Source organism: Entelurus aequoreus, linkage group LG04, assembly GCF_033978785.1.
Source record: "Entelurus aequoreus isolate RoL-2023_Sb linkage group LG04, RoL_Eaeq_v1.1, whole genome shotgun sequence".
NCBI classification, from domain to species: Eukaryota; Metazoa; Chordata; class Actinopteri; order Syngnathiformes; family Syngnathidae; genus Entelurus; species Entelurus aequoreus.
In genome coordinates, this window is record NC_084734.1 from 38,308,792 (window position 1) to 38,334,040 (window position 25,249).

A 25,249-nucleotide genomic window follows, 5' to 3' on the forward strand; every position below is an offset into this window, starting at 1 on the left:
TATTTATATCATTTAAAATGACTTTTTCAATGGGGGTTGTAATAAAATTTAAATTATTGTACATTTCACTTACACCAAATATATTTTTTGTGGTAAAATAGTTTTAATATAATTTTGCCTTTTTTTTCTATATAAAATCAACGCAATGGACGCAATGACGTCATGGCTCCCATTAGGTCCAGTGTAAATGGACTGTTACTTACGTTTATTTACAAGTTATAATGCATTTTAAAAACACATATGTGTTTTGGTCTCATAAGGATTGCGAATTAATGGCCGAATTAAAAAAAAAGTGCAGTTCCCCTTTATTCATACAATTTAAAATGACTTTTCCAGTGGGTGTAATAAAATTGAAAGTATTGTACATTTCACTTACCCCAAAAATATTTTTTTCTGTATAAAATAATCGCAATGGACGCAATGATGTCATGGCTCCCATTAGGTCCGGTGTAAGTGGACTGTTACTTACGTTTATTTACAAGTTATAATGCATTTAAAAAAGACATATTTGTTTTGGTCTCATAAGGATTGTGAATTATAGGCCAAATTAAAAAAAGAAGTGCAATTCCCCTTTATTTATATAATTTAAAATGACTTTTCCAGTGGGGGGTGTAATAAAATTGAAAGTATTGTACATTTTACTTACCCCAAAAATGTTTTTCGTAGTAAAATAGTTTTAATATAATTTTGTAATTTTTTTTCTATATAAAATAAACGCAATGACGTCATGGCTCCCATTAGGTCCAGTGTAAGTGGACTGTTATTTATGTTTATTTACAAGGTATAATGCATTTTAAAAACACATATGTTTTTTGGTCTCATAAGGATTGTGAATTAATGGCTGAATTTTAAAAAAATACAGTTCCCCTTTATCTATATATAATTTAAAATGACTTTTCAAGTGGGAGTGTAATAGAATTCAAAGTATTGTACATTTCACTTACCCCAAAAATCTTGTTCGTAGAAAAATAGTTTTAATATAATTTTGCATATTTTTTTCTGTATAAAATAAACGCAATGGACGCAATGACGTCATGGCTCCCATTAGGTGGACTGTTTTTTAAGTTTATTTACAAGTTATAATGCATTTAAAAAAGATATATGTGTTTTGGTCTCATAAGGATTGTGAATTAAAGGCCAAATTAAAAAAAAAAGTGCAGTTCCCCTTTATTTATATAATTAAAAAATAATTTTCCAGTGGGTGGTGTAATAAAATGGAAAGCATTGTACATTTCACTTACCCCAAAAATATTGTTCGTAATAAAATAGTTTTAATATCATTTTGCATATTTTTTTCTATAAATAAAATGTGTTGTCAGACAAGTGACGTGCGGTGAGGTTCATGGCTGGTGAGGCACTGACTTCATCACAGTCAGATTTACAAACATATGAACCCTAAAGAGTATCTTATTCACCATTTGATTGGCAGCAGTTAACGGGTTTGTTTAAAAGCTCATACCAGCATTCTTCCCTGCTTGGCACTCAGCATCAAGGGTTGGAATTGGGTGTTAAACAGTGGCGTGCGGTGAGGTTAATGTCTGGTGAGGCACTGCATCATCACAGTCAGATTTACAAACATATGAACCCTAAATAGTATCTTATTCACCATGTGATTGGCAGCAGTTAACGGGTTATGTTTAAAAGCTCATACCAGCATTCTTTACACATACAAACTGTAGCACACAAAAAAGCACATTTAATAAAAAAAAACATTATTATGGTCTTACCTTTCTTGCTGGACATCCACACAGCCAGCCTTTGCGTGTGGACCACGCCTTTTGAAAAGAACGGGTCTTCTGTCCCGAAGTCAAAAGCAAACCTTTTAGCTCCGGCGTTGGTCTACCACCTTTAATTATTACCTCCTGCTTCGATTGAAAGTCCAGTTTAGAAAACTGTTTTATATTTTACAAATGTAATCCTCCATGTTTTTAATAAAAGTCCAGGCGAGAGGAAATAAACAATCGCTTGCAAACTTTTGTTTTTGTTTTTTTTCTGCGGCCGAGGAATGATCTCTGGGATCACTACCGCCCTCTACCACCAGGAGGCCGGATTACTGCGAGCCTCAGTCAGTACGTCTTTTGCAGCAGATTTATGAATGCTCAGCACAAGAAATACGTTACACGCATACAGTTGTTGACAAAATACACTGTACATTATATACCTCAGCTAACTAAACTATGCCATAGTTTAGTTAGCTGATATAATTCATATAGCAATACAGTCTCACTGCACAGCAGCTCAGCAGTTAGCCGAGTCATTGAGCACAATCCATGTTGAGGCACAAATCAGTGACGTGCCTCAACTGGCTGCTAATCACCGCACCGTCTCTTCTCAGTATTAGAACGGCAAATGTGAAAATAAAAATAAAAATAATCTAAAACTGGTGAAGTTAAATGGAGAATAACTTTAGTATAATCACTGGATACATATAACAATTTAATCAAATTTTTTTTCTTTTTACATTTTTTTTTCTTTCCATGATGGCAGGTGAGGCCCCGCCTCCCCTCCCTCTAGTGACTGCACGCCACTGGTGTTAAATCACCAAAAATTATTCCCAGGCGCGGCACCGCTGCTGCCCACTGCTGCCCACTGCTCCCCACTGCTCCCCTCACCTCCCAGGGGGTGAACAAGGGGATGGGTAAAATGCAGAGGACAAATTTCATTACACCTAGTGTGTGTGTGACAATCATTGGTACTTTAACTTAACTTTAACTTTACACATACAAACTGTAGCACACAAAAAAGCACATTTAAAAAAAAAAAAACGTTATTATGGTCTTACCTTTACTTATAAATGAAGTCCATGCGCCGCTGTTGTGCTGGATAATGTACCCCCGCCGTAGAATGCACCCCCTGACGGGAGTGTTGTATCAACTAAAGCCCACACTTAAACTTTCTACGTGCAAGATTGAATCTATTTTAAAAAGTTATTTAAAATGAAGCCAAAAAGTGCAAAAACAATAATGTTCGTGTTGGAGGAGTTGTGAATGACTGAAATATGAAATCCGTACTGCAGTCTGCAGGTGTACCTAATGTTGTGGCCCAGCAGTCATTCACAACTCCTCCAACACGAACATTATTGTTTTTGCACTTTTTGGCTTCTTATTGAATAACTTTTTTAAATAGATTCAATCTTGCACGTGGAAAGTTTAAGTGTGGGCTTTAGTTGATATAACACTCCCGTCAGGGGGTGCATTCTACGGCGGGGGTGCATTATCCACAAGGAGGCGGGATTACTTCTAGCCTCAGCCAGTGCGTCTTCGCAGCAGTTGTATGATTGCTCAGCACAAGAAATACTTTACACACATACAGTTGTTGAAAAAATACACTTTACATTATATACCTCAGCTAACTAAACTATGGAAATGTATAATATAATTCATATAGCAATACGGTCTCACTGCACAGCAGGCCAGCAGTTAGCCGAGTCCGCAATCCATGGTGAGGCTCAACTGAGTGACGTGCCTCAACTGGCTGCTGATCACAGCAAGTCTCTTCTCAGTATTTGAACAGCAAATGTGAAAATTCAGCGATTTTGAATAAAAATCATCTAAAACTGGTGAAGTTAAATGGAAAATAACTTTATAGTATAACCACTGGATACATATAACAATTTAATTCATTTTTTTTCTTTTTACATTTTTTTTCTTTCCATGATGGCAGGTGAGGCCCCGCCTCACCTGCCTCCCCTGACTGCATGTCACTGTGTCAGATAGACACATTGTGATGTGTTTTCATAAGAACACAATGACCTGGATGAATGAGAATATCCATAGGCACGTTTTCATAATCAATGTTCATGATAGTCATTAAAGTCATTTATCTAACATTGGCAAAGAAAGGGTTCTCCCCCTAGAGCTTGTTGTGGTGGTCGTTGTTCCCATTCCTGAGCTAAACTCCAATTTCAGCAGCCTCTTCTGCAGGAAGACAGGACAGAAGGTGGTGACGTAGGCGTCCTTGAAACCCGAGTGACAGAAGCAGTAGACCAGCGGGTCAAGCAGGCAGTCGATGTAGGACAGAACCATGAGGCTGTCGTACACCTGAGCCGCCACATTCTCCGCTTCCGGCCTCATCCCCAGCCGTGTTGCCAGCAGCACCGCTCGGGCGATGGTGGACGGCAGGAAACAGATGGAGAAGAGCACCACCACGGACGTGACCACATATGATGCTCTCCTCAGTTTGCTCTTGTCACCCACTGTCTTCCTTCTCAGTCGGTGGACGATGCGCACCGTGCAGAAGACCAGAATGATGAAAGGGAGGAGAATTTCAGCGAAGAAGACCACCTTCAGAAGTTAAGATAAGATTATCATACAGCACAGTTAATCAATTGTTTTGATTGTATAAAAGATGCTCGGTTAAATTGTGAGAAAACTTGAAGCAGGTGAGGTAAGTTTTTGGTGTTATTTTAGGAGGTTTGATACAAAAAAGATATGAGTGGCTCAGCAGTACCTCCCTGGAGGTGTCCGTCACGTCCTGAGAGAAGGTGTTGTTGACTCGGCCGTAGCTGTTGCAGCACTCAAAGGTGTTGAGCATGGTGGGGATGGTGAGGGGCAGCAGAAACAGCCAAATGACCACCGAGATTTGGGGGGACTTCTTCAGGACTTTGACAAAGTTCCTCCTGCCCAGGTGGACCACGTTGAAGTAGCGGTCAATGGACAGCATGACCAGGAAGGCAATGCTGGCGCCGCGGTTGAGGAAGACCATAAAGAGCATGGTCTTGCACATGATGTAGTTGGGACTGCGTCTCTGGCCCCGCTGGTAGTGGTAGGCCTTGGCAGGAAGACATGCCACCAGCAGGAAGTCTGCCACCACAATGTTGAAAAGGAAGATGCTCTTGTTCTTCCAGAACTTGAACCTAAATAAGAAGAATTGGATCCATACTGAGAACAGTTGGCAATATTTTGCTTATAATAGCTATAAATTGAGAGAGCTAAAATATGATTATGATTATTGTGTTTGTGGTTTGCAATGTTGTGTAACAACACTGCAAACCACAAACACAATAACCACTATGTATCCCACATGGTATCTGCTCATTTGTAATGATATTGTGTGTGTAAATGTATCATATAAATTGTACAACAAGACAATCTGTAGCTAAAAACAGTTTGAAGTAGTATTCCTCAATTATTAAATCCCACTCCGTCTCCACATCACAACAATCATCAGCACACACTATATATATGTGTATATACGTACACACATTCACATGTATATATATACATATTCACATGTACATATACTGTATACATATACATATATACAAGTATATATACATAAATATATATACACATATATCTACATATATATATATATATATATATATATATATATATATATATATATATATATATATATATATATATATATATATATATATATATATATATGTATATATATTATTATAGAGTACTCAATGTTGTTGGGTTTTTGATTAGGACTTTTGGATGGACATGCATTGCGACCTTTGCAGGTGACTCGGACTAGCCTTCTCTGGGCCTATGGCTGCATGTGCTTGGTTGATCAGGGTTTAGTGCTTTCTGCATGTCTCGCTGATCTCTGGTGGTGGGCTGTGTGGCGTAGACCACAACCACCTGCTGGTGGCGCTAAATGAAACTCTGGGCTCAGTGGCAGCTTCTCTCTGAAAGCGACCTGTTTGAAGCCTTGCAATGGAGAGGAACTGAGGACCGATGCTGCATAAAGATCTTGGAACTTTAGATAAAACTGAGGTAATTAGTTAGTTTTTGCAACGACAAACTTTCTTATCATGGGCGCACATCAAGTTTAAAATAGCATCCTAAAGCGAAACGTGAACGTGAGGATGGCGTCACCAGCATAGCATGAATGCTACGTGGACAGCAAACAGAGGACAACAAACTATGCTGGCCGAGTTTGTCTGTGTTTACCACAAATAACTAAATAGCGTTTCAAAATGGACAGCCACCGCACAGAAGACATTAACATCTGTAAAGACCAAGTGCTGCAAGATGTGTCAGGAAGTGGTGGTGACAAACCCCAAGATGCAGAGATGGCAGGCTTGGTATATATATATATATATATATATATATATATATATATATATATATATATATATATATATACACCAAGCCTGCCATCTTTGCATCTTGTGTATATATATTTATGTATATATACTTGTATATGTATATATGTATATGTATACAGTATATGTACATGTGAATATGTATATATATACATGTGAATGTGTGTACGTATATACACATATATGTGTATAGATACATTCATACATATGTACACACACACACACACACACACACACACACACACACACACACACACACACACACTCACACACGCACGCACGCACACACGCACGCACGCACGCACACACACATTTATATAAGGGCTGTCAAGTCATTATTTTTTAATCAGATTAATTACACTCTTGAACTGTGTTTAATCACAGGTTATTATTTGCTTGCATAAATAAAATTTGCCGAACAAATACCCCAAAATTCAGATAAAAATGCAATTTGGTAGTAAGAATGTCCTACAGGAATGGTTTTAAATGTTTTACTGATCTGCAAGACTTGCTCAAAACTTGGTGACAGTAAGTATAGTAAGAATCAGGTGCAGATTTTGAAAGTCTTTGCAATAATATAGCAAACTAGGTACATATGTACTATACAGTATTTTAATTGATGATGTAATAAAGATATCCATAAACAACTTTACATAGTGCACCAATTACATCTGCATTTACTATTCCTTAGTTTAACCAGTTCAAAAAAATGTAGAGCAATTTTTCATTTTATTAGTGCAGTTGGATCGGATGTGACGTCACGCGTTCTTATTGTGAAGCCGGACGTGTGTGTGTGAGAGAAGACGAGAAGCCAGTGTGTTGACGAGAGACGTGATGGTTGTCAATATAGAACTTGATTGATTGAGACATTGATTGAGACTTTTATTAGTAGATTGCACAGTACAGTACAGTACATATTCCGTACAGTTGACCACTAAATGATAACACCCAAATAAATTTTTCAACTTGTTTAAGTCGGGGTCCACGTTAATCAATTCCTTTGATTGCCTCTCGATTCCCTCATTACTTTCTGTCATTTGTGCTGGGCTTCATCGAATTACAAAACCTCATTTACACAAACAAGCGACCTCACTTTTTCAGATGACGGCGCTAATCTGTTTTTTTGTACAAACTACCTCTAGTTTGTACGACGTTAGTTGGCAACATGAACAACATCTTGTCAGGCTTGTCACTGGCAGTTTGGTTATGTTTTAGTTTTCCCTCTGTTTGTGTTTAATTTCCTGTCAGCGCTCTTTTTTCTGTTCAGTTTCCTGCTTGCCTCCCTTAGCGCTGTTTCCCCTCAGCTGCGGCTGATTGGCACCTGGCCACACCTGGTGTCAATCAGTCGGCTGCTATTTATACCTGCCTTGCCCTCCAGTCAGTGCTGGAGTATTGTTTGCTGTATGCTGTGGACTGTTTGCCGTCTCCAGTTCTCCCTGTTTCTTGTATGCTGTGAGCTATTCCCTGGTTCCTGTTTGCTGTTTCCTGCCTCCTGGTTCGTGTTTTACCTGCATTTTTTTGGACATTAAATTCATGTTTTCCTGCACCAAGCCTGCCATCTCTGCATCTTGGGGTTTGTCACCACCACTTCCTGACACATCTTGCAGCACTTGGTCTTTACAGATGTTAATGTCTTCTGTGCGGTGGCTGTCCATTTTGAAACGCTATTTAGTTATTTGTGGTAAACACAGACAAACTCGGCCAGCATAGTTTGTTGTCCTCTGTTTGCTGTCCACGTAGCATTCATGCTATGCTGATGACGCCATCCTCACGTTCACGTTTCGCTTTAGGATGCTATTTTAAACTTGATGTGCGCCCATGATAAGAAAGTTTGTCGTTGCAAAAACTAACTAATTACCTCAGTTTTATCTAAAGTTCCAAGATCTTTATGCAGCATCGGTCCTCAGTTCCTCTCCATTGCAAGGCTTCAAACAGGTCGCTTTCAGAGAGAAGCTGCCACTGAGCCCAGAGTTTCATTTAGCGCCACCAGCAGGTGGTTGTGGTCTACGCCACACAGCCCACCACCAGAGATCAGCGAGACATGCAGAAAGCACTAAACCCTGATCAACCAAGCACATGCAGCCATAGGCCCAGAGAAGGCTAGTCCGAGTCACCTGCAAAGGTCGCAATGCATGTCCATCCAAACGTCCTAATCAAAAACCCAACAATGCAACTCAAAGCATTGAGTACTCTATAATAATTAAAATAACTTTATTAATGTATAATAGTGGACAAAGTGGCTGGGGAGAGGGAAGTCTGGGCTTTTCTGCTTAGGCTGCTGGCCCCGCGGCCCAACCTTGGATAAGCGGAAGAAGATGGATGGATGGAATTCAGAGTTTTTATTATTTACATTATCATTAATTCATTATAGTGGACAATATTAATTCTCCTACCACATAATTACATACCGCTATAATAAGTACAGTGTTACCTCGGTTTTCGTGCACCCCACTTTTATATGATCCAGTTTCCTACAAAACCTTTTGCCAAAATTTTGTCGAGGTTTTTGTACAGCCAATCATTGCACATAACAAACTAATCTGTTTTCCCTCGTGTCATTCCGTGGAATCTAGTGCCCAAACGAAGAATCCCGCGATTTAGTCTCTGTACTTTTTTTAACCAGTACCACCATGGGGTCAAAGATAGTTACAAAGTCCCAAAACTTTGGTAAAGAAGGTGAGAAGCACTATTAAAATGCAAGAAATAACTTGTAGTAAGATAGAAGGCTGCGACGGAGGGTTCTTTCTTCCCCTCCTCCCTCTTTGCTGTCTTCGCTAACATCGTCATAAATATGTCATGATCTATTTGGGTTTTGTTATCAACTTCCTGTGATTAGAATCATTTCCTGTCCTGGAGCTCTTGTTTTGCCACTATTTCCTGTTTGGTATCTGTGTTTTGAAGCACCTTTACTGTATGTAAATTAGTTCTTTATTGATTTATTGTTTTTATTGATTTTTAATTAGTCCCAATTAGTTCTATTAAGTTCCACCTGGGTACCTCTTTCAGTGCCGGATCAATTTACTTGGTAGTCTGTTTGGTGTGCTAGAATTTTTTGTTCCCTGCTTGTTGTTGCCATTAAAGGCCTACTGAAACCCACTACTACCGACCACGCAGTCTGATAGTTTATATATCAATGAGGAAATCTTAAAGGCCTACTGAAATGAATTTTTTTTATTTAAACGGGGATAGCAGATCTATTCTATGTGTCATACTTGATCATTTCGCGATATTGCCATATTTTTGCTGAAAGGATTTAGTATAGAACAACGACGATAAAGATCGCAACTTTTGGTATCTGATAAAAAAAGGCTTGCCCCTACCGGAAGTAGCGTGACGTAGTCAATTGAACATATACGCAAAGTTCCCTATTGTTTACAATGATGGCCGCATGAAGTGAGAGAGATTCGGACCGAGAAAGCGACGATTTCCCCATTAATTTGAGCGAGGATGAAATATTTTTAAATGAGGAAAGTGCAAGTGAAGGACTAGTGGGGAGTGGAAGATGCTGTGAGAGCCGGGGGTGACCTGATATTCAGCTGGAAATGACTACAACAGTAAATAAACACAAGACATATATATACTCTATTAGCCACAACACAACCAGGCTTATATTTAATATGCCACAAATTAATCCCGCTCTGTACCGAGGATGTCGTTGTGGCTTGTACAGCCCTTTGAGACACTTGTGATTTAGGGCTATATAAATAAACATTGATTGACGTTGATTGATTGAAAAACACCTAGGTGTTTGTTATGCTAGCTCCTAGCTACTAGCTCGAGCTAGTTATAGCTCGAGCGGGTAATATGGACGGGATCCCGTATATATAACCCGCCAATACAATTCAAACACCTGCACAACACACACACTCACTCAGCCCAAACAACCGTTCACCTAACCCAAGGTTCATAAAGCTTATATATTTAATCAAAGTTACGTACATGACACGCACGTACTGGCAAGCAATCAAATGTTTGGAAGCGCGCGGGTGGGACCTGATATTCAGCTGGGAATGACTACAACAGTAAATAAACACAAGACATATATATACTCTATTAGCCACAACACAACCAGGCTTATATTTAATATGCCACAAATTAATCCCGCATAAAAACACCTAGGTGTTTGTTATGCTAGCTCCTAGCTCCTAGCTACTAGCTACTAGCTCGAGCTAGTTATAGCTCGAGCGGGTAATATGGACGGGATCCCGTATATATAACCCGCCAATACAATTCAAACACCTGCATAACACACACACTCACTCAGCCCAAACAACCGTTCACCTAACCCAAGGTTCATAAAGCTTATATATTTAATCAAAGTTACGTACATGACACGCACGTACGGGCAAGCAATCAAATGTTTGGAAGCGCGCGGGTGGGACCTGATATTCAGCTGGGAATGACTACAACAATAAATAAACACAAGACATATATATACTCTATTAGCCACAACACAACCAGGCTTATATTTAATATGCCACAAATGAATCCTAATGCTAGCTCCTAACTCCTAGCTATTAGCTCGAGCTAGTTATAGCAAGCGATCAAATGTTTGGAAGCGCAGCTGTGTACTCACATTTTCGCAACTGTGTATCCAAATCAAAGTCCTCCTGGTAAGAGTCTCTGTTGTCCGAGTTCTTCCATCTTGACTGCATCTTTCGGGAATGTAAACAAAGAAGCGCCGGCTGTGTACGTGTTGTTGCTGACTTCCCTCGCAAAATAGACACTTCGCACCGACAACTTTCTTCTTTGCTTGCTCAGCTTCTTTCTCCATAATGCAATGAACAAATTGCAACAGATTCACCAACACAGATGTCCAGAATACTGTGGAATAATGAGATGAAAACAGAGCTATTTCGTATTGACTTCAATGATGTCCGAATACTTCCGTTTCAATGATTGACGTCACGCGCATACGTCAACCCTCAGAGGCATTTCGAACCGGAAGTTTAGCGGGAAATTTAAAATTGCACTTTATAAGTTAACCCGGCCGTATTGGCATGTGTTGCAATGTTAAGATTTCATCATTGATATATAAACTATCAGACTGCGTGGTCGGTAGTAGTGGCTTTCAGTAGGCCTTTAACATTGCAACACATGCCAATACGGCCGGGTTAGATTACTAAAGTGCAATTTTAAATCACCCGCGAAATATCCTGCTGAAAATGTCTCGGTATGATGACGTTTGCGCGTGACGTCACGGATTGTAGCGGACATATTGGGACACCATTGTGGCCAGCTATTAAGTCGTCTGTTTTCGTCGCAAAATTCCACAGTATTCTGGACATCTGTGTTGGTGAATCTTTTGCAATTTGTTTAATGAACAATGAAGACAGCAAAGAAGAAAGCTGTAGGTGGGAAGCGGTGTATTAGCGAATGGCTGCAGCAACACAACCAGGAGGACTTTGAGTTGAATAGCAGACGCGCTACCGTGAGTACGCAGCTTTGGCTTCCAAACATTTGATCGCTTGCCCGTACGTGCGTGCCGCTATGTGCATGTCACGTACGTAACTTTGGGGAAATATATGTGCTGTATGAACTTTATGGAGGTAAACGGTACTTTGGGCTGTGGGATTGAGTGTGTTGTGCGGGTGTTTGAGTTGTATTGGTGGGTTATATGGACGGGAGGGGGGAGGTGTTTGTTATGCGGGATTAATTTGTGGCATATTAAATATAAGCCTGGTTGTGTTGTGGCTAATAGAGTATATATATGTCTTGTGTTTATTTACTGTTTTAGTCATTCCCAGCTAAATATCAGGTCCCACCCGCCTCTCACAGCATCTTCCCTATCTGAATCGCTTCCACTGCCCTCTAATCCTTCACTCTCACTTTCCTCATCCACAAATCTTTCATCCTCACTCAAATTAATGGGGTAATCGTCGCTTTCTCGGTCCGAATCGCTCTCGCTGCTGGTGGCTATGATTGTAAACAATGTGCAGATGTGAGGCGCTCCACAACCTGTGACGTCACGCTACTTCCGGTACAGGCAAGGCTTTTTTATCAGTGACCAAAAGTTGCGAACTTTATCGTCGATGTTCTCTACTAAATCCTTTCAGCAAAAATATGGCAATATCGCGAAATGATCAAGTATGACACAGAATGGATCTGCTATCCCCGTTTAAATAAGAACATTTCATTTCAGTAGGCCTTTAAATCTAGTTTTACCGACATCCCGCCTGCCGTTCTCTGCATCCTTGGGAGTCACACTGCAATGCTCCTTATTGCATCAGCAATAGGAAACTGACTAGGAGTTCTACATAAAAGGGAAAATGGCATGAGGGTCACGACTCATGACACACAACACCAATCAAACTAATGGCACAACAAAACATCAAAGACACAGTATTAAAAAGCAGTGGTGTGCCGTCAGAAATCATAGCATAACATAACCAGAAATCATGATCATAATTAAAGATAAAAGTATTTTTTTATTTACTTTCCATAAATATCTAAAATTATTCTTATTCTCTTCATATCATATTATGCTCCTTCCAGCGCTGTTGTTTTTAGGTTAGAGTTTTTATCCAATCAGAATTCAGCTAGCTTATGTTGCCATGCTTTACCAAATCTGCCCGAGGCCTTCAGAATCAACAATGTAGGCGTCTGTGCACTGTAAGTAATCGGGGACATACAGGTGATAGACAGTTGCGATAGCCAATCAGATCACGAGTTGTTGTCAGTAAGGCCTTCTAGAAAGCCTCACGTTGAACGTGATGTTTACACGTCCTGTGATTGGATACTCACCGGGACCGTTAGTGGATGAATTTGAGAACACATAGAGTTGAGAGACAGTTGCGATAGCCAATCAGATTGCAAGTTGTTGACAGTAGCCTCTCTAGGTAGCCTGATGTTAACGAGACTGGGATTGGATACTCACTTGTCATTCCAAAGTGAGTATCCAATCACAAGTTGCAACTTAGCAGAAAGCAGGAAGTGTTGACCCACAAAGAAGGAGAACAAAATGTTGATTAGGTGGCAGATATATATTGTGATGTTATGAGCTAGGTAACATAAGAACTCCATTACCCAGCATGCCACAGTAGTGAAGAGCATGCGCAGTAACCCCGTTTAGGTTGTTGAATGCAGCCACGCAGCTGGATGTTATTGATGAGCATGCTGTGGAGTAAACTTTAAGAAAGTCAGCCAACACGCCTCGTCTGCATCTTTTATGATTAGACAAAACAACACATATATTTGCAAGGCCATTTTGAAGAAGGATATTTAAAGAGAAACTACATCTTGTGAGACGATGTCGGCCAACCTCAGAAGCTAGCTAAGCTGTCCCGGCGATGAAATGGGGAAATGCCCGCCACTTCCACTCGACCCAACCGACTAAGAGGGGTACCACTGGCTTATACGGCGTCGAATGGGTGCTACAAATTGTGAGTTCAAATATTTTATTTCTGTTTTTTTTCACGTTTAATATGTTTTTTTGCAACTTTAATTTTGACAGTACCACATAAAATATGTTTTAATTGCTGATGCAGGTTTATTGATTTTTAAATGCGCCAGAAAATAACCCGTTTTGTACACGGTTGATGTGATTCAATGATCAATAGTGTGTGAATGTGTTCCTGTATAGTATTTCTCCAGCAATGGTCATGTGGTGACATAAATTATGGTATTTTGAGAGGTAATCATTGAAGTCGGACATCACTGAAGGCCTAGGTGGGAAACGCACGGCCCGCCACTGTCAAAAAGTGTACATAAACTTACACAGGGACCATTACTAAATAGAGGAAGACATACAAGAGGCAACTTACTAAGCACTACACTAACAACTATACTTCATTGGTATTCACAGCAAGGTATGATGGGAACACAGAAGTGCCACCCTACAATATACATATATTTTAAATGCATGGGACGGTATAGCTCGGTTGGTAGAGCGGCCGTGCCAGCAACTTGAGGGTTGCAGGTTCGATCCCCGCTTCCGCCATCCTAGTCACTGCCGTTGTGTCCTTGGGCAAGACACTTTACCCACCTGCTCCCAGTGCCACCCACACTGGTTTAAATGTAACTTAGATATTGGGTTTCACAATGTAAAGCGGTTTGAGTCACTTGAGAAAAAGCGCTATATAAATGTAATTCACTTCACTTCACTTATTTTTCACTATTACTGTATTGAATACAAATTGATCGTCAGTCTAGGGAATTTGTTTGCACAGAGCGCATGCACAGGCACAAAAGCATTCCAAGAAAAGCAACCAACAATTTGCAGTCATATTTTGGCCTTGTTCACACTGCAGGTCAGTTCCGATTTTTTTGCCCATATGCAACCTGTATCGAATTTTTCATGTCAGTGTGAACAGTGAAATTCCGAATTTTTCATATCCGACCCAGGCCTCCTTTGTATGTCGCAATAAATCAGATATATATGCGATGCGTCCTTAATGTGAACGCTCCTGCGCTCCGGTCGCATTTATCCGACAAGAACATCATCGAAAAGCGGGAAGCATCATAATTATTCACCAAAATAGACGGTTATAAAATAAATAGTTGACAGCGGAGCAGAAAACAAATGAAAACAAGTTTTAAGGACTCACATGAAAATTCCACGGCGTCAGTGTGTGAATGTGTGTGTGTGTGAATGGGTGAATGTGGAAAATAGTGTCAAAGCGCTTTGAGTTCCTTAAAAAAAAAAGGTAAAAAAGCGCTATACAAGTACGACCCATTTACCATTTACCATTTCCACCATTCCTGTCTCCGACACGCTCTTCAAGTAGACATCAAAGCAAGTTATCCTACTAAAATTGGATTTTAGGGAAAATAGTTGAAATAAAAAACGATTTAACTGTTCGCCATTACCTTTATTGTTTTTTTACAACATTAGACATTAGACATTAGACATTAGACAAACTTTAATGATCCACAAGGGAAATTGTTCAACACAGTAGCTCAGTTACAATGATGGAAAGGACAATGCAGGTATAAATAGACTAATATAGCTATAAAAAATCTAACATATATACGAATATATACATAATATGTGTACAGAGTAATTTATATACAGATATATTATATTATGTCTATAACATATATACAATATAAACCAATGACCATGTACAATATTACAGTATAGACAGTCTATATGACAGCAGCAGCATAAAATGGAGAGTAGGTCCAGCAGGAAATAGAAAATAGACATTATAAACAAAGAGAAGTAGCTAACATGTCAGGTGTCAGGTAATAGGCAGATGTCATCTATTGCTGTATGGCGAGTGATTATACAGCTGGATGGAGTGTGGAATGAAGGAGTTCTTGAATCGCACAGTGCGGGAAGGAAGTTGAAGGAGCCTGTTGGAGTATGAACTCCGATGTCCCTTAATTGTCAGGTGGAGTGGGTGGGCAGGATTGTCCATGATGGCCAGCAGTTTGTCCAGTGACCTCCTGTCCCTCACTGACACAAACGCCTCCAATTGCGTGCCAATAGTTTGGCCGGCTTTCCGGATCAGATTATCAACACTGTTTATGCATATTTTAAGTTCCGGGAACTCTATGCAGTGTGGATTTCATCAATTGTTATTAGTTACACTCATTAAACAATTTATCGAAGCAACATAATATAAATCAAATCATTTTTCTAATCAAATTAATTGATTTGATTGATTAATCATTGCAGCCCTAAACTAATCTAATGTGTTAACGTATTAACTTTGACAGTCCTGTTTAATAATTTAGGATTTACATTTTTTTTTTTTATAGGAAGAATTGATTTGTTTTTCGTCTGACCTTTTGGAACGGTTTACTAACAAAAAACCGAGATACCACTGTATTAATGCTATATGGTATACCTCTCTGATGCTGTCAATCAAAAGTAAACATTGTTTTTGTGAAGGCAGATTTGTTGATACTACTCTCATATGCGTCTCGTGGGCGGTGAGTTCACATGGTGCATGTTTGTTTGCGTTTTAAAGAGTTGTCTTCAATGAAGCCAACCCTTTACAGTATGAGGTTCGTCCTCTGAAGTCCAAGCACTCTGAAATCTTTCAAGTCCTTTAAATCAGGGATATCCAAACGGATCCCCCAAAAAGGATGGGTGGGGCGCATGTACTTTAATACATTTTGTACATTAAAGATGCTAAAACCAACACAATATATATTGCAAGCAGTGCCGGCCCAAGCCTCCATGGGGCCCTAAGCAAAATTAGATTTTGGGGCCCTCTATTTCTGCCAATAATATTGATTGTTGATCATTCACACACCTACTATAAACTCATTGCGGCTCTGGCAGTGTTGTTTACATTATCCTATTGTCAGCCTGGCATGTCTTTACAAATGACATGTCATTTATAAAGATATAGGGGTGCCCCAGTTAAGAACATAAATAATACCAATGAATGAACGAATGATGTCCAGAGTGCCACATATGGTTCCTAATCTTAAAATGTAGAAAACATTCAGCTACAAGAGTGGCCTGGGGTTGTACAGTCCAAGTGATAAAGCTTTGTATTTACAGTAAAGGTGTCATCTTGTCTCATCAGTCTTGTACATATTAGTCTTTAATTACTAGTTTATATTTTTAGTGAATTGTTCATATTTAATGTTTACTTTGTACAAAGAGAGCGCAGTCTACTGAAGTTAAATTCCATGTGTGTTAAACATAACTGGACAATAAAGCTGATTCTGATTCACTGTATTATTTTTGGTAACAAAAACCTGAAACAGCAATGTGCAAAAATAATTCGTAGTGCAAGAAAAACAAAAAAGTGCAACAATAAAATCACTTAAATATATATAAAAAGGAACAAATTCAATTGTACAAAAAATAACATAATTAAATTAAATATCAAGCAAATACTTAAATAATATTAATGAACAGAGTTACCAGAAACAAGGTAACATAACGGTTTATAAACAAATATAAAGTTACCACATATTAAAAGTATGTAAATGTACATCACGATGTGCAAAAAATTTTTTGGGAAAAAAATCAAAATAAACTACCTTAAATTAAGGTCCTTAATTCACACATTTGACCATCACATCACAGTTTTGTTCCTCTGTTCTTCACCACCCACACCACTCCACCCACTACTTAAAACATGTGCTTCCTGGCTTTTCTGACCTAAAATTGTGTTTTTGTACAATAATATATCTAGAAATCAGTCAGACTCGTACATGCAAAAAATAAAAAAATACATTTTTTTTGTTAATTGCTTTTGGGGGCCCCCTGGTGGCCGCGGGGCCCTAAGCAAGCGCTTAGTACGCTTATGCCTTGGGCCGGCTCTGATTGCAAGCATTCTAACATCCACATTTTAGCATAAAAACAAGCTGCAGGTAAAAGTGGCCACACTTTAGACACCTCTGCCCTGAAATTATTATTTATAAAAACATGAGCACAGTGCATTAAGGTGCTCTTCTTTGGTATTTTTGTGATGTTATCTTTTCACCCTGAGCTCAGCTTGCATAGACCAGGTCCTAGGCTTCAAGTTTGGCCACGACCTACTTGTGCAAGTTTGTCTATCATGGGTGATCCAATGTTTTACTTCACCTAAGTGTGTATCTGAAGTATATACAGTATTAAGACGCTGTGGTACCTGAAGATGAAGATGTAGAGGACAGACAGGTTGAGAGGCAGACCCAGCGCAAACTGGCCAGCAACAATCCAGGAAAGCATGTTGTACGTGGCGTTGTTGCTAACATTGCAGTGGTCTACATTTCTGTCAATGCTGTCCATCATCCTCCCAAGTTCACTGCTTCGTCTCGCCGGAATCTTCCTTAGTCCTCAGGCACAGCTCTGGTTCTGATCCGTCAAATTCTACAGCCCCCTTCCTCTGGAGTCGGGTCAAGCCGCTGTCAGCTCTGCCAAAACATTCCGAGGAAACGCTCCGTAAACGCAAGGCTGGAAGGTGGCGAATGCTGGGAGATGAGTGTTGCTCTGCTTTATGAGCGAGGCCACCTCTTCCTTCACGCTGAGAATTATCAGTCAGAGATGGAGGTGTGGTTTGAAGTCATGCTTCCTCCTCCTACATCACCATACAGCATCTTCACCACACATGAAACGTGCCTGGATCGTATGGACTAGCACAAGTTCAAGGTGTTTCCCAGCCAGTTTGCTGGAAATGGTTGTGAAATTCCTCAGGTAGTTGTCCGTAAGAGACCCTCATGCCTGCACTTGTTGAGTTTCAATCTCACGGGTATGGAAGCTTGTCACTTAGGGACGTGTTTACATGGTGGGCACTTCTTCTTGTGACAAAGTCAATCATTACGCTGCAGGAACCCTTTGACCAACTGTTCCTTGCTAATGATTGAAGACCTCCAATTCTCGGTCACTGTTTGACAGACCAGATGTTTTCTTGTAGCCATGGCGACGTCCTCTACCAGAGAAGTATGACTTCAGATTTTTGAAGTCATTGGACCCCTCCATAAGGCTGGATGGTTTACTGATGTATGACGTCATCCATGAATACACTTCTGTTATGAGACACCAATCAACCTCTCAGTTGTTTGTATTTTGAAGCAATCTTTCCACATGGAATAATGTGAGGAGAATGATTTGTTCTACGTTCAATCTGGAGCCATCAACGGCTTTATCAAGTGTTTTAAGCATTTTTAACTGTCATATAGTGCTGCATATTGTGCGCCTTACTTTCCGTACAATTTGTTTTTCTCGGTTATCGTATGGCCAAACATTGTGCCTAACTAGTCCGTCTCCACGCATGTCATTCTGTTTTCATCTGACCTTTTGAAGCAAATTACCAACAAAATCTGAGGTGCCACTCTATAAGTGTAAAAATATTTTTACACTGTTTTTCCTGTAAATGCTAACATGGTGTCACGACTTGGAGTTTGGCGTGGTTTGTTCTCACGTGGTGCAAATGAATTGGACCGGACATGGCGTGAAGTTAAATACATAATTTAATAATAGACTATAAAAAGTATAAACAAAGGGCGCGCACAAGGCGGGGAACAAACTTGGCTAATAAAACAAAACTAACACAAAGGCAGAACTATGGAAAAAAGGAACAAACAAAAGGCGCTCACAGCGGAGGTACAAAACAGTGGCTTGAATAAACAAAAAACTTACGTGGCAAGAAAAGAGCAGCATGAACTATGACCTGGACAGAGTAAGCAGCGTGTCAAGAAGGCGAATCCTCCACTTTAAATTGTCCAAAAAGTCTTTTTTTTTCTACCTGGGACATTGTGGGTGAGAATTTTTTTGTGTGTGACATGGGCGTGGCTTGAGTCCTGGGGGGCGGGGCATGAAATTGGGGTGACGTGGATTGACAGGATCTGATTTCTAAAAACATGTCTTGGTAATGTTCAATCATGGTTTTAGAGTTTTTGGTTGGAGGCGGGTGATCAAAAGAAAAATAATTCAGGAAAAAAAAATCTTGGTCTTTGGTGTCATCCGCTGACGGTGGCGTGACGTTGTCCTGGGGGAGCTGAGCAGCCTGTAGCGTATTTCCGCCCGGAGGGGGAGGAGCTTGCGGGGACGACGCCTCCTCTCTGCGGTGACGCAGCGCAGTCCTCGGACCAAATGGAGCTAATTGGTATTAGCTTGCCATTTGGCCCCCACGTCAAGCCTCGGTCCCCCATGGCACCTAGCGCTTCCCACCTTCCTTCCTCCATCCGCCAATTGTTTGCGGAAAAACGGATTGTAACTGGCAACATCTGTCATGACTTGGACTTTGGCGTGGTTTGTTCTCCCGTAGTGCAAATGAATTGGACCGGACATGGCGTGAAGTTAAATACATAATTTAATAATAGACTATAAAAGTATAAACAAATGGCGCGCACAAGCCGGGGAACAAACGTTGCTAATAAAACAAAACTAGCACAACGGCAGAACTATGGAAAAAAGGAACAAACAAAAGGCGCTCACAGCGGAGGTACAAAACAGTGGCTTGAATAAACAAAAAACTTACGTGGTAAGAAAAGAGCAGCATGAACTATGACCTGGACAGAGTAAGCAGCGTGTCAAGAGTGCAGAGCAAGAAGGTGATGTCGCCAGGCTGACCAACAGAAAATGAAAAGCTTAAATAACACAGACATGATTAACAACAGGTGCGTGAGTGCAAATGAATCAGGTGTGTGACCTGAGGACAGGTGAAAACTAATGGTTGCTATGGTGACAAAACAATAGCGTGAAACCAGGAACTAAAAAGCGTCCAAAAAACAAACAGCACATGGCCAAACAAAAACATGATCAACACAGACATGACACATGGAATGACACAATGCTGTTGCTAAGTAATTACATCAATGTAAGGGAAAAAAACAGCATTGTGATAAAAGGGAGACCCTTTTGAAATTGTATTGTCATTATTTACTATTGTGGTTATTGTTCTCTGGCGGTGCAATAGTACACTCTTCTGTGTTTCGGGGCAAAGTGTGTGGGTTCAATTTCTGGCAAGACTTGTGTCAGGATGGGGGTCTGGTTAAAAAACAAAGCCAAATTATCATGTAGTTGTCTCACTGTACAAATAACAGAGCCATTTTTGTTTGCAGGTGCCATTTTTCTTGATGGATTCGGACCTTTACCAGGTTTTCTTTGTTGTCTGGGTTATGTCCTAGTGCGCACCTGTGGTTAATTTAGTCTGTAGAACATGCTGCAGGTCAATAAAACACACAACAATCCATACACCATCAAAATAAATCAATTTTACAAGACTTTATATCAGAGCACCTACATGACCTTTGACCCCATCAACCTTAAGAAACTTGAATGGACGCAATACATGTTTCCTTGTAAATAGTTTCACAAACAGTTAATGATAAAAAATGCTGTACAATTTTTGCTGGAGTTTGGCAGGTGCTAGCCCCTGTTGGCGCGAATAGTATTTTACAATAACACAACCAATTGTAATAGAATAAACTGGGGATGTAACTGTATCAAAATCTCACGGTACGATATTATCACGGTATTAAGCCCATGGTATGATATTATTGTAGTATATATATATATATATATATATATATATATATATATATATATATATATATATATATATATATATATATATATATATATATATATATATATATATATATATATATTAGGGGTGTGGGAAAAAATCGATTCGAATTCGAATCACGATTCTCACGTTGTGCGATTCAGAATCAATTCTCTTTTTTTTTAAATCGATTTTTTAATTTTATTTATTTATTTAATTTTTTAAAATTTATTATAAGTTTTGTTTTAAATTTAATCAATCAATCCAACAAAACAATACACAGCAATACCATAACAATGCAATCCAATTCCAAAACCAAACGCGACCCAGCAACACTCGGAACTGCAATAAACAGAGCAATTAAGAGGAGACACAAACACGACAGAACAAACCAAAAGTAGTGAAACAAAAATGAATATTATCAACAACAGTATCAATATTAGTTACAATTTCAACATAGCAGTGATTAAAAATCCCTCCTTGACATTATCATTAGACATTTATAAAAATAAAAATAAATGAACAATAGTGTCACAGTGGCTTACACTTGCATCGCATCTCATAAGCTTGACAACACACTGTGTCCAATATTTTCACAAAGATAAAATAAGTCATATTTTTGGTTCATTTAATAGTTAAAACAAATGTACATTATTGCAATCAGTTGATAAAACATTGTCCTTTACAATTATAAAAGCTTTTTACAAAAATCTACTACTCTGCTTGCATGTCAGCAGACTGGGGTAGATCCTGCTGAAATCCTATGTATTGAATGAATAGAGAATCGTTTTGAATCGGGAAAAAAAATCGTTTTTGAATCGAGAATCGTGTTGAATTGAAAAAAAAAATCGATTTTGAATCGAATCGTGACCCCAAGAATCGATATTGAATCGAATCGTGGGACACCCAAAGATTCACAAGTGTCTTTAAACTGACAATATAAACATCCAGTGTAACAAATGTAAAACAACAATGTCTACGTTAGTGTCTTTCAACTTTTAACTCCACCAAAACAGTGTCCCCTGTAGTGGACATCTTATATCACTTTGGAAAATACTGATTCACAAAAAACGTAGCAGAAAATGTAACTATTACAAATGTAGATAACTAACAAATTGGCCTCCTTTGCACCAAATATATTTTCTGGGTGGTGGTTTATCAAGTAGCTTCTCCTAGTACTTGTGTTCCCCACAGTGCAGTGGCGCTGAGAAACAACCAATCTTATTTGCAGTGACGGGCAAGCTACTTGGAAACTGTAGTAAGCTAAGCTACAAGTTACTCTCATTTAAATGTAGCTAAGCTACAGGGGAAGATGTCCCCGGAGAAATGTAGCAAGCTACACGGCAAAGGTAAGCTTGTTACATCAAAGCTGCATTGAATGGCATTCATATCTATGGACCCACTTGTATAATATCAATGTTAATGTAACTGAGAGTGTACAAATGGACCCAATAAGTGTCTATTACTATTAACTATCTGTCATTTAGCTGGGGACACCCTAAAACTACCCATAGGGCTCCCCGCACCCCACTGTATGTATTTATTTTAGTTTGCCTTTTTTTTTTTTTGCCCACCCCTATAATGTTATTAATTTTCTCTACCTGAGGTAAAAATCAAAATATAGCTTGACAAAAAAAAGCAAGGACTTGAGTGTTCCATCGAGAGGAGCCAGGTGAGTCCACGGGGAAGACCCAGGACACGTCTCCCAGTTGGCAAAGGAATGCCTGGGGATCTCCCAGGAGGAGCTGGACGAAGTGGCTGGGGAGAGGGAAGGCTGGGCTTCTCTGCTTAGGCTGCTTCCCCCGCGACCCGACCTCGGATAAGTGGAAAAAGAGGGATGGATGGATGGATGCCTGCCGAGAGCAAATAAAAGCGATCTGCAGGCCGAAAATGCCCCCAGGTCGCACTTACGACACACCTTCGTAACCATCACCTAGATGTGTATGCTAAATTGGACACGTTTTTTTCTTGCCCTGATGTGGGATCTGAGCCGAGGATGTCAATGTGGCTTGTGCAGCCCTTGAGACACTTGTGATTAAGGGCTATATAAATAAACTTTGATTGATTGATTGACTCAACACAGTTTTTAGGGTGGCCACAATTTTACCCTGGAACCGATTTTTTTTCCAAATCGAAACAAATTGAAGGATGAGTCAAACTAGTCAGTCCTCTCGTCATGTCTTTCCGCTCATCAGCCGGTAGTTTTTGGCTTCCCTGCGTGTCCCTACACATCCCTGTCATTCCCAGCTTCATCACCTCCATCAGACCTAAACCAACCCGAGGTTGTTTGTGTCCCAACATGTCATCCCATTGGAAAGGTATGAAGGCCATCACAGGCTTCAACAATAAAGCCAAACTGCTGGATGGGGGTGCAGATAGAGCCAACGAGCTGAATTTGTTTTTCAACAGATTTAGCAACGCACCTCTTACTGGCCCTCCCCCCAAAACTCCTGTTCTCACACCTCCACCTCCCCCTCCTTCTCTTTTACCTGCCACAGCCGTTTTTCCCCCCCCCTCTCCCCTCCCCCACTTCCACCCCCACTGAGAAAGCCAGCCCGGTGTGTCTGACACCTGGACTTGTAAGACGGCAGCTGGAGAAAGTCAATCCAGCTAAGTCAGCAGGCCCTGACCGAGTCAACCCCTGGGTCCTGAAGACTTGCGCTGCTCAGCTAACTGGGATCCTGCACTTCATCTTCAACCTGAGTCTGAAGCTAGAACGGATACCAGTGCTATGGAAAACATCCTGCATAGTGCCGGTGCCCAAGAAGCCCATCCCACCGAGCTCAAATGACTTCAGACCTGTTGCCCTGACGTCCCAGGTCATGAAGGTCCTTGAGAGACTTGTGCTGGATCAGCTGAGGCCACTGGTGGCTCCTTCCCTGGATCCTCTACAGTTTGCATATCAGCCCCATGTAGGAGTGGACGATGCTGTTATCTACCTGCTGCATCATGCTCACTCTCACCTGGATGGTGGGAAGGGCACTGTGAGGATCATGTTTTTTGATTTCTCCAGTGCCTTTAACATCATTCAGCCAATTCTGATGAGTGACAAGTTGCTCAGGATGGGTGTCAGTTCATCCATTGTCTCCTGGATCACTGATTACTTGTCTGACAGGCCCCAGTTTGTGCGACTGGGGAGCTCCGTGTCGGATACTGTGGTCAGTGGTGTAGGTGCTCCACAGGGGACCGTCCTGTCTCCTTTCCTGTTCACCTTGTACACCTCAGACTTCCAGTATAGTTCCAGGTCCTGCCACCTGCAGAAATACTCTGACGACTCTGCTGTGGTCGGGTGTATCGGAGAGGGACGGGAATTGGAGTACAGGACACTGATCGCTGACTTTGTGGAGTGGTCTCAGGCGAACCATCTGGTCCTTAATGTGGACAAGACCAAGGAGCTGGTCATCGACTTCAGGAAGAGAGTGACCCCGGTGGAGCCCATCAAGATCCAGGGCCGGGAGGTGGCAGTGGTGGAGCAGTACAAGTACCTGGGAGTCCACTTGAACAGCAGACTGGACTGGAAGGACAACTGCAAAGCTGTTTACAAGAAGGGCATGAGCAGACTCTTTTTCCTGAGGAAGCTTAGGTCATTCAATGTGTGCAGCAAGCTGTTGGAGATCTTTTATCAGTCTGTTGTGGCCAGTGCACTGTACTTTGCAGTGGTTTGTTGGGGGAGCAGCACCAGCAAAAGGGACTCAAACCGGATTGATAATCTGATCCGGAAAGCCGGCCAAACTATTGGCACGCAATTGGAGGCGTTTGTGTCAGTGAGGGACAGGAGGTCACTGGACAAACTGCTGGCCATCATGGACAATCCTGCCCACCCACTCCACCTGACAATTAAGGGACATCGGAGTTCATACTCCAACAGGCTCCTTCAACTTCCTTCCCGCACTGTGCGATTCAAGAACTCCTTCATTCCACACTCCATCCAGCTGTATAATCACTCGCCATACAGCAATAGATGACATCTGCCTATTACCTGACACCTGACATGTTAGCTACTTCTCTTTGTTTATAATGTCTATTTTCTATTTCCTGCTGGACCTACTCTCCATTTTATGCTGCTGCTGTCATATAGACTGTATATACTGTAATATTGTACATGGTCATTGGTTTATATTGTATATATGTTATAGACATAATATAATATATCTGTATATAAATTACTCTGTACACATATTATGTATATATTCGTATATACATAATATAGATTTTTTATAGCTATATTAGTCTATTTATACCTGCATTGTCCTTTCCATCATTGTAACTGAGCTACTGTGTTGAACAA

At 40.4% G+C, this 25,249-nt stretch overlaps 1 protein-coding gene across 1 annotated transcript; it reads right to left on the minus strand.

Annotated features, from left to right (window-relative positions):
- Positions 1–3,232: 3,232 nt before the first annotated feature.
- LOC133647833 (12-(S)-hydroxy-5,8,10,14-eicosatetraenoic acid receptor-like) lies at positions 3,233–17,895 on the minus strand. The gene is made up of 3 exons (XM_062043544.1): positions 17,602–17,895; positions 4,450–4,855; positions 3,233–4,283 (listed from the first exon to the last, which is right to left on the minus strand). Exons 1-3 carry the CDS (start codon positions 17,742–17,744, stop codon positions 3,816–3,818), a joined length of 1,017 nt encoding a protein of 338 aa, XP_061899528.1. The 5' UTR covers positions 17,745–17,895; the 3' UTR covers positions 3,233–3,815.
- Positions 17,896–25,249: the final 7,354 nt, after the last annotated feature.

What these genes read in the sequence shown, in the direction of transcription:
- LOC133647833 (XM_062043544.1), bottom strand. Translation starts at nt 17,744, where the DNA reads ATGATGGACAGCATTGACAGAAATGTAGACCACTGCAATGTTAGCAAC. An exon ending in CTCTACATCTTCATCTTCAG is followed by an intron (nt 4,856 to 17,601) that starts GTACCACAGCGT and finishes CTTCTTATTTAG; the next exon opens with GTTCAAGTTCTGGAAGAACA. An exon ending in TGACGGACACCTCCAGGGAG is followed by an intron (nt 4,284 to 4,449) that starts GTACTGCTGAGC and finishes TAACTTCTGAAG; the next exon opens with GTGGTCTTCTTCGCTGAAAT.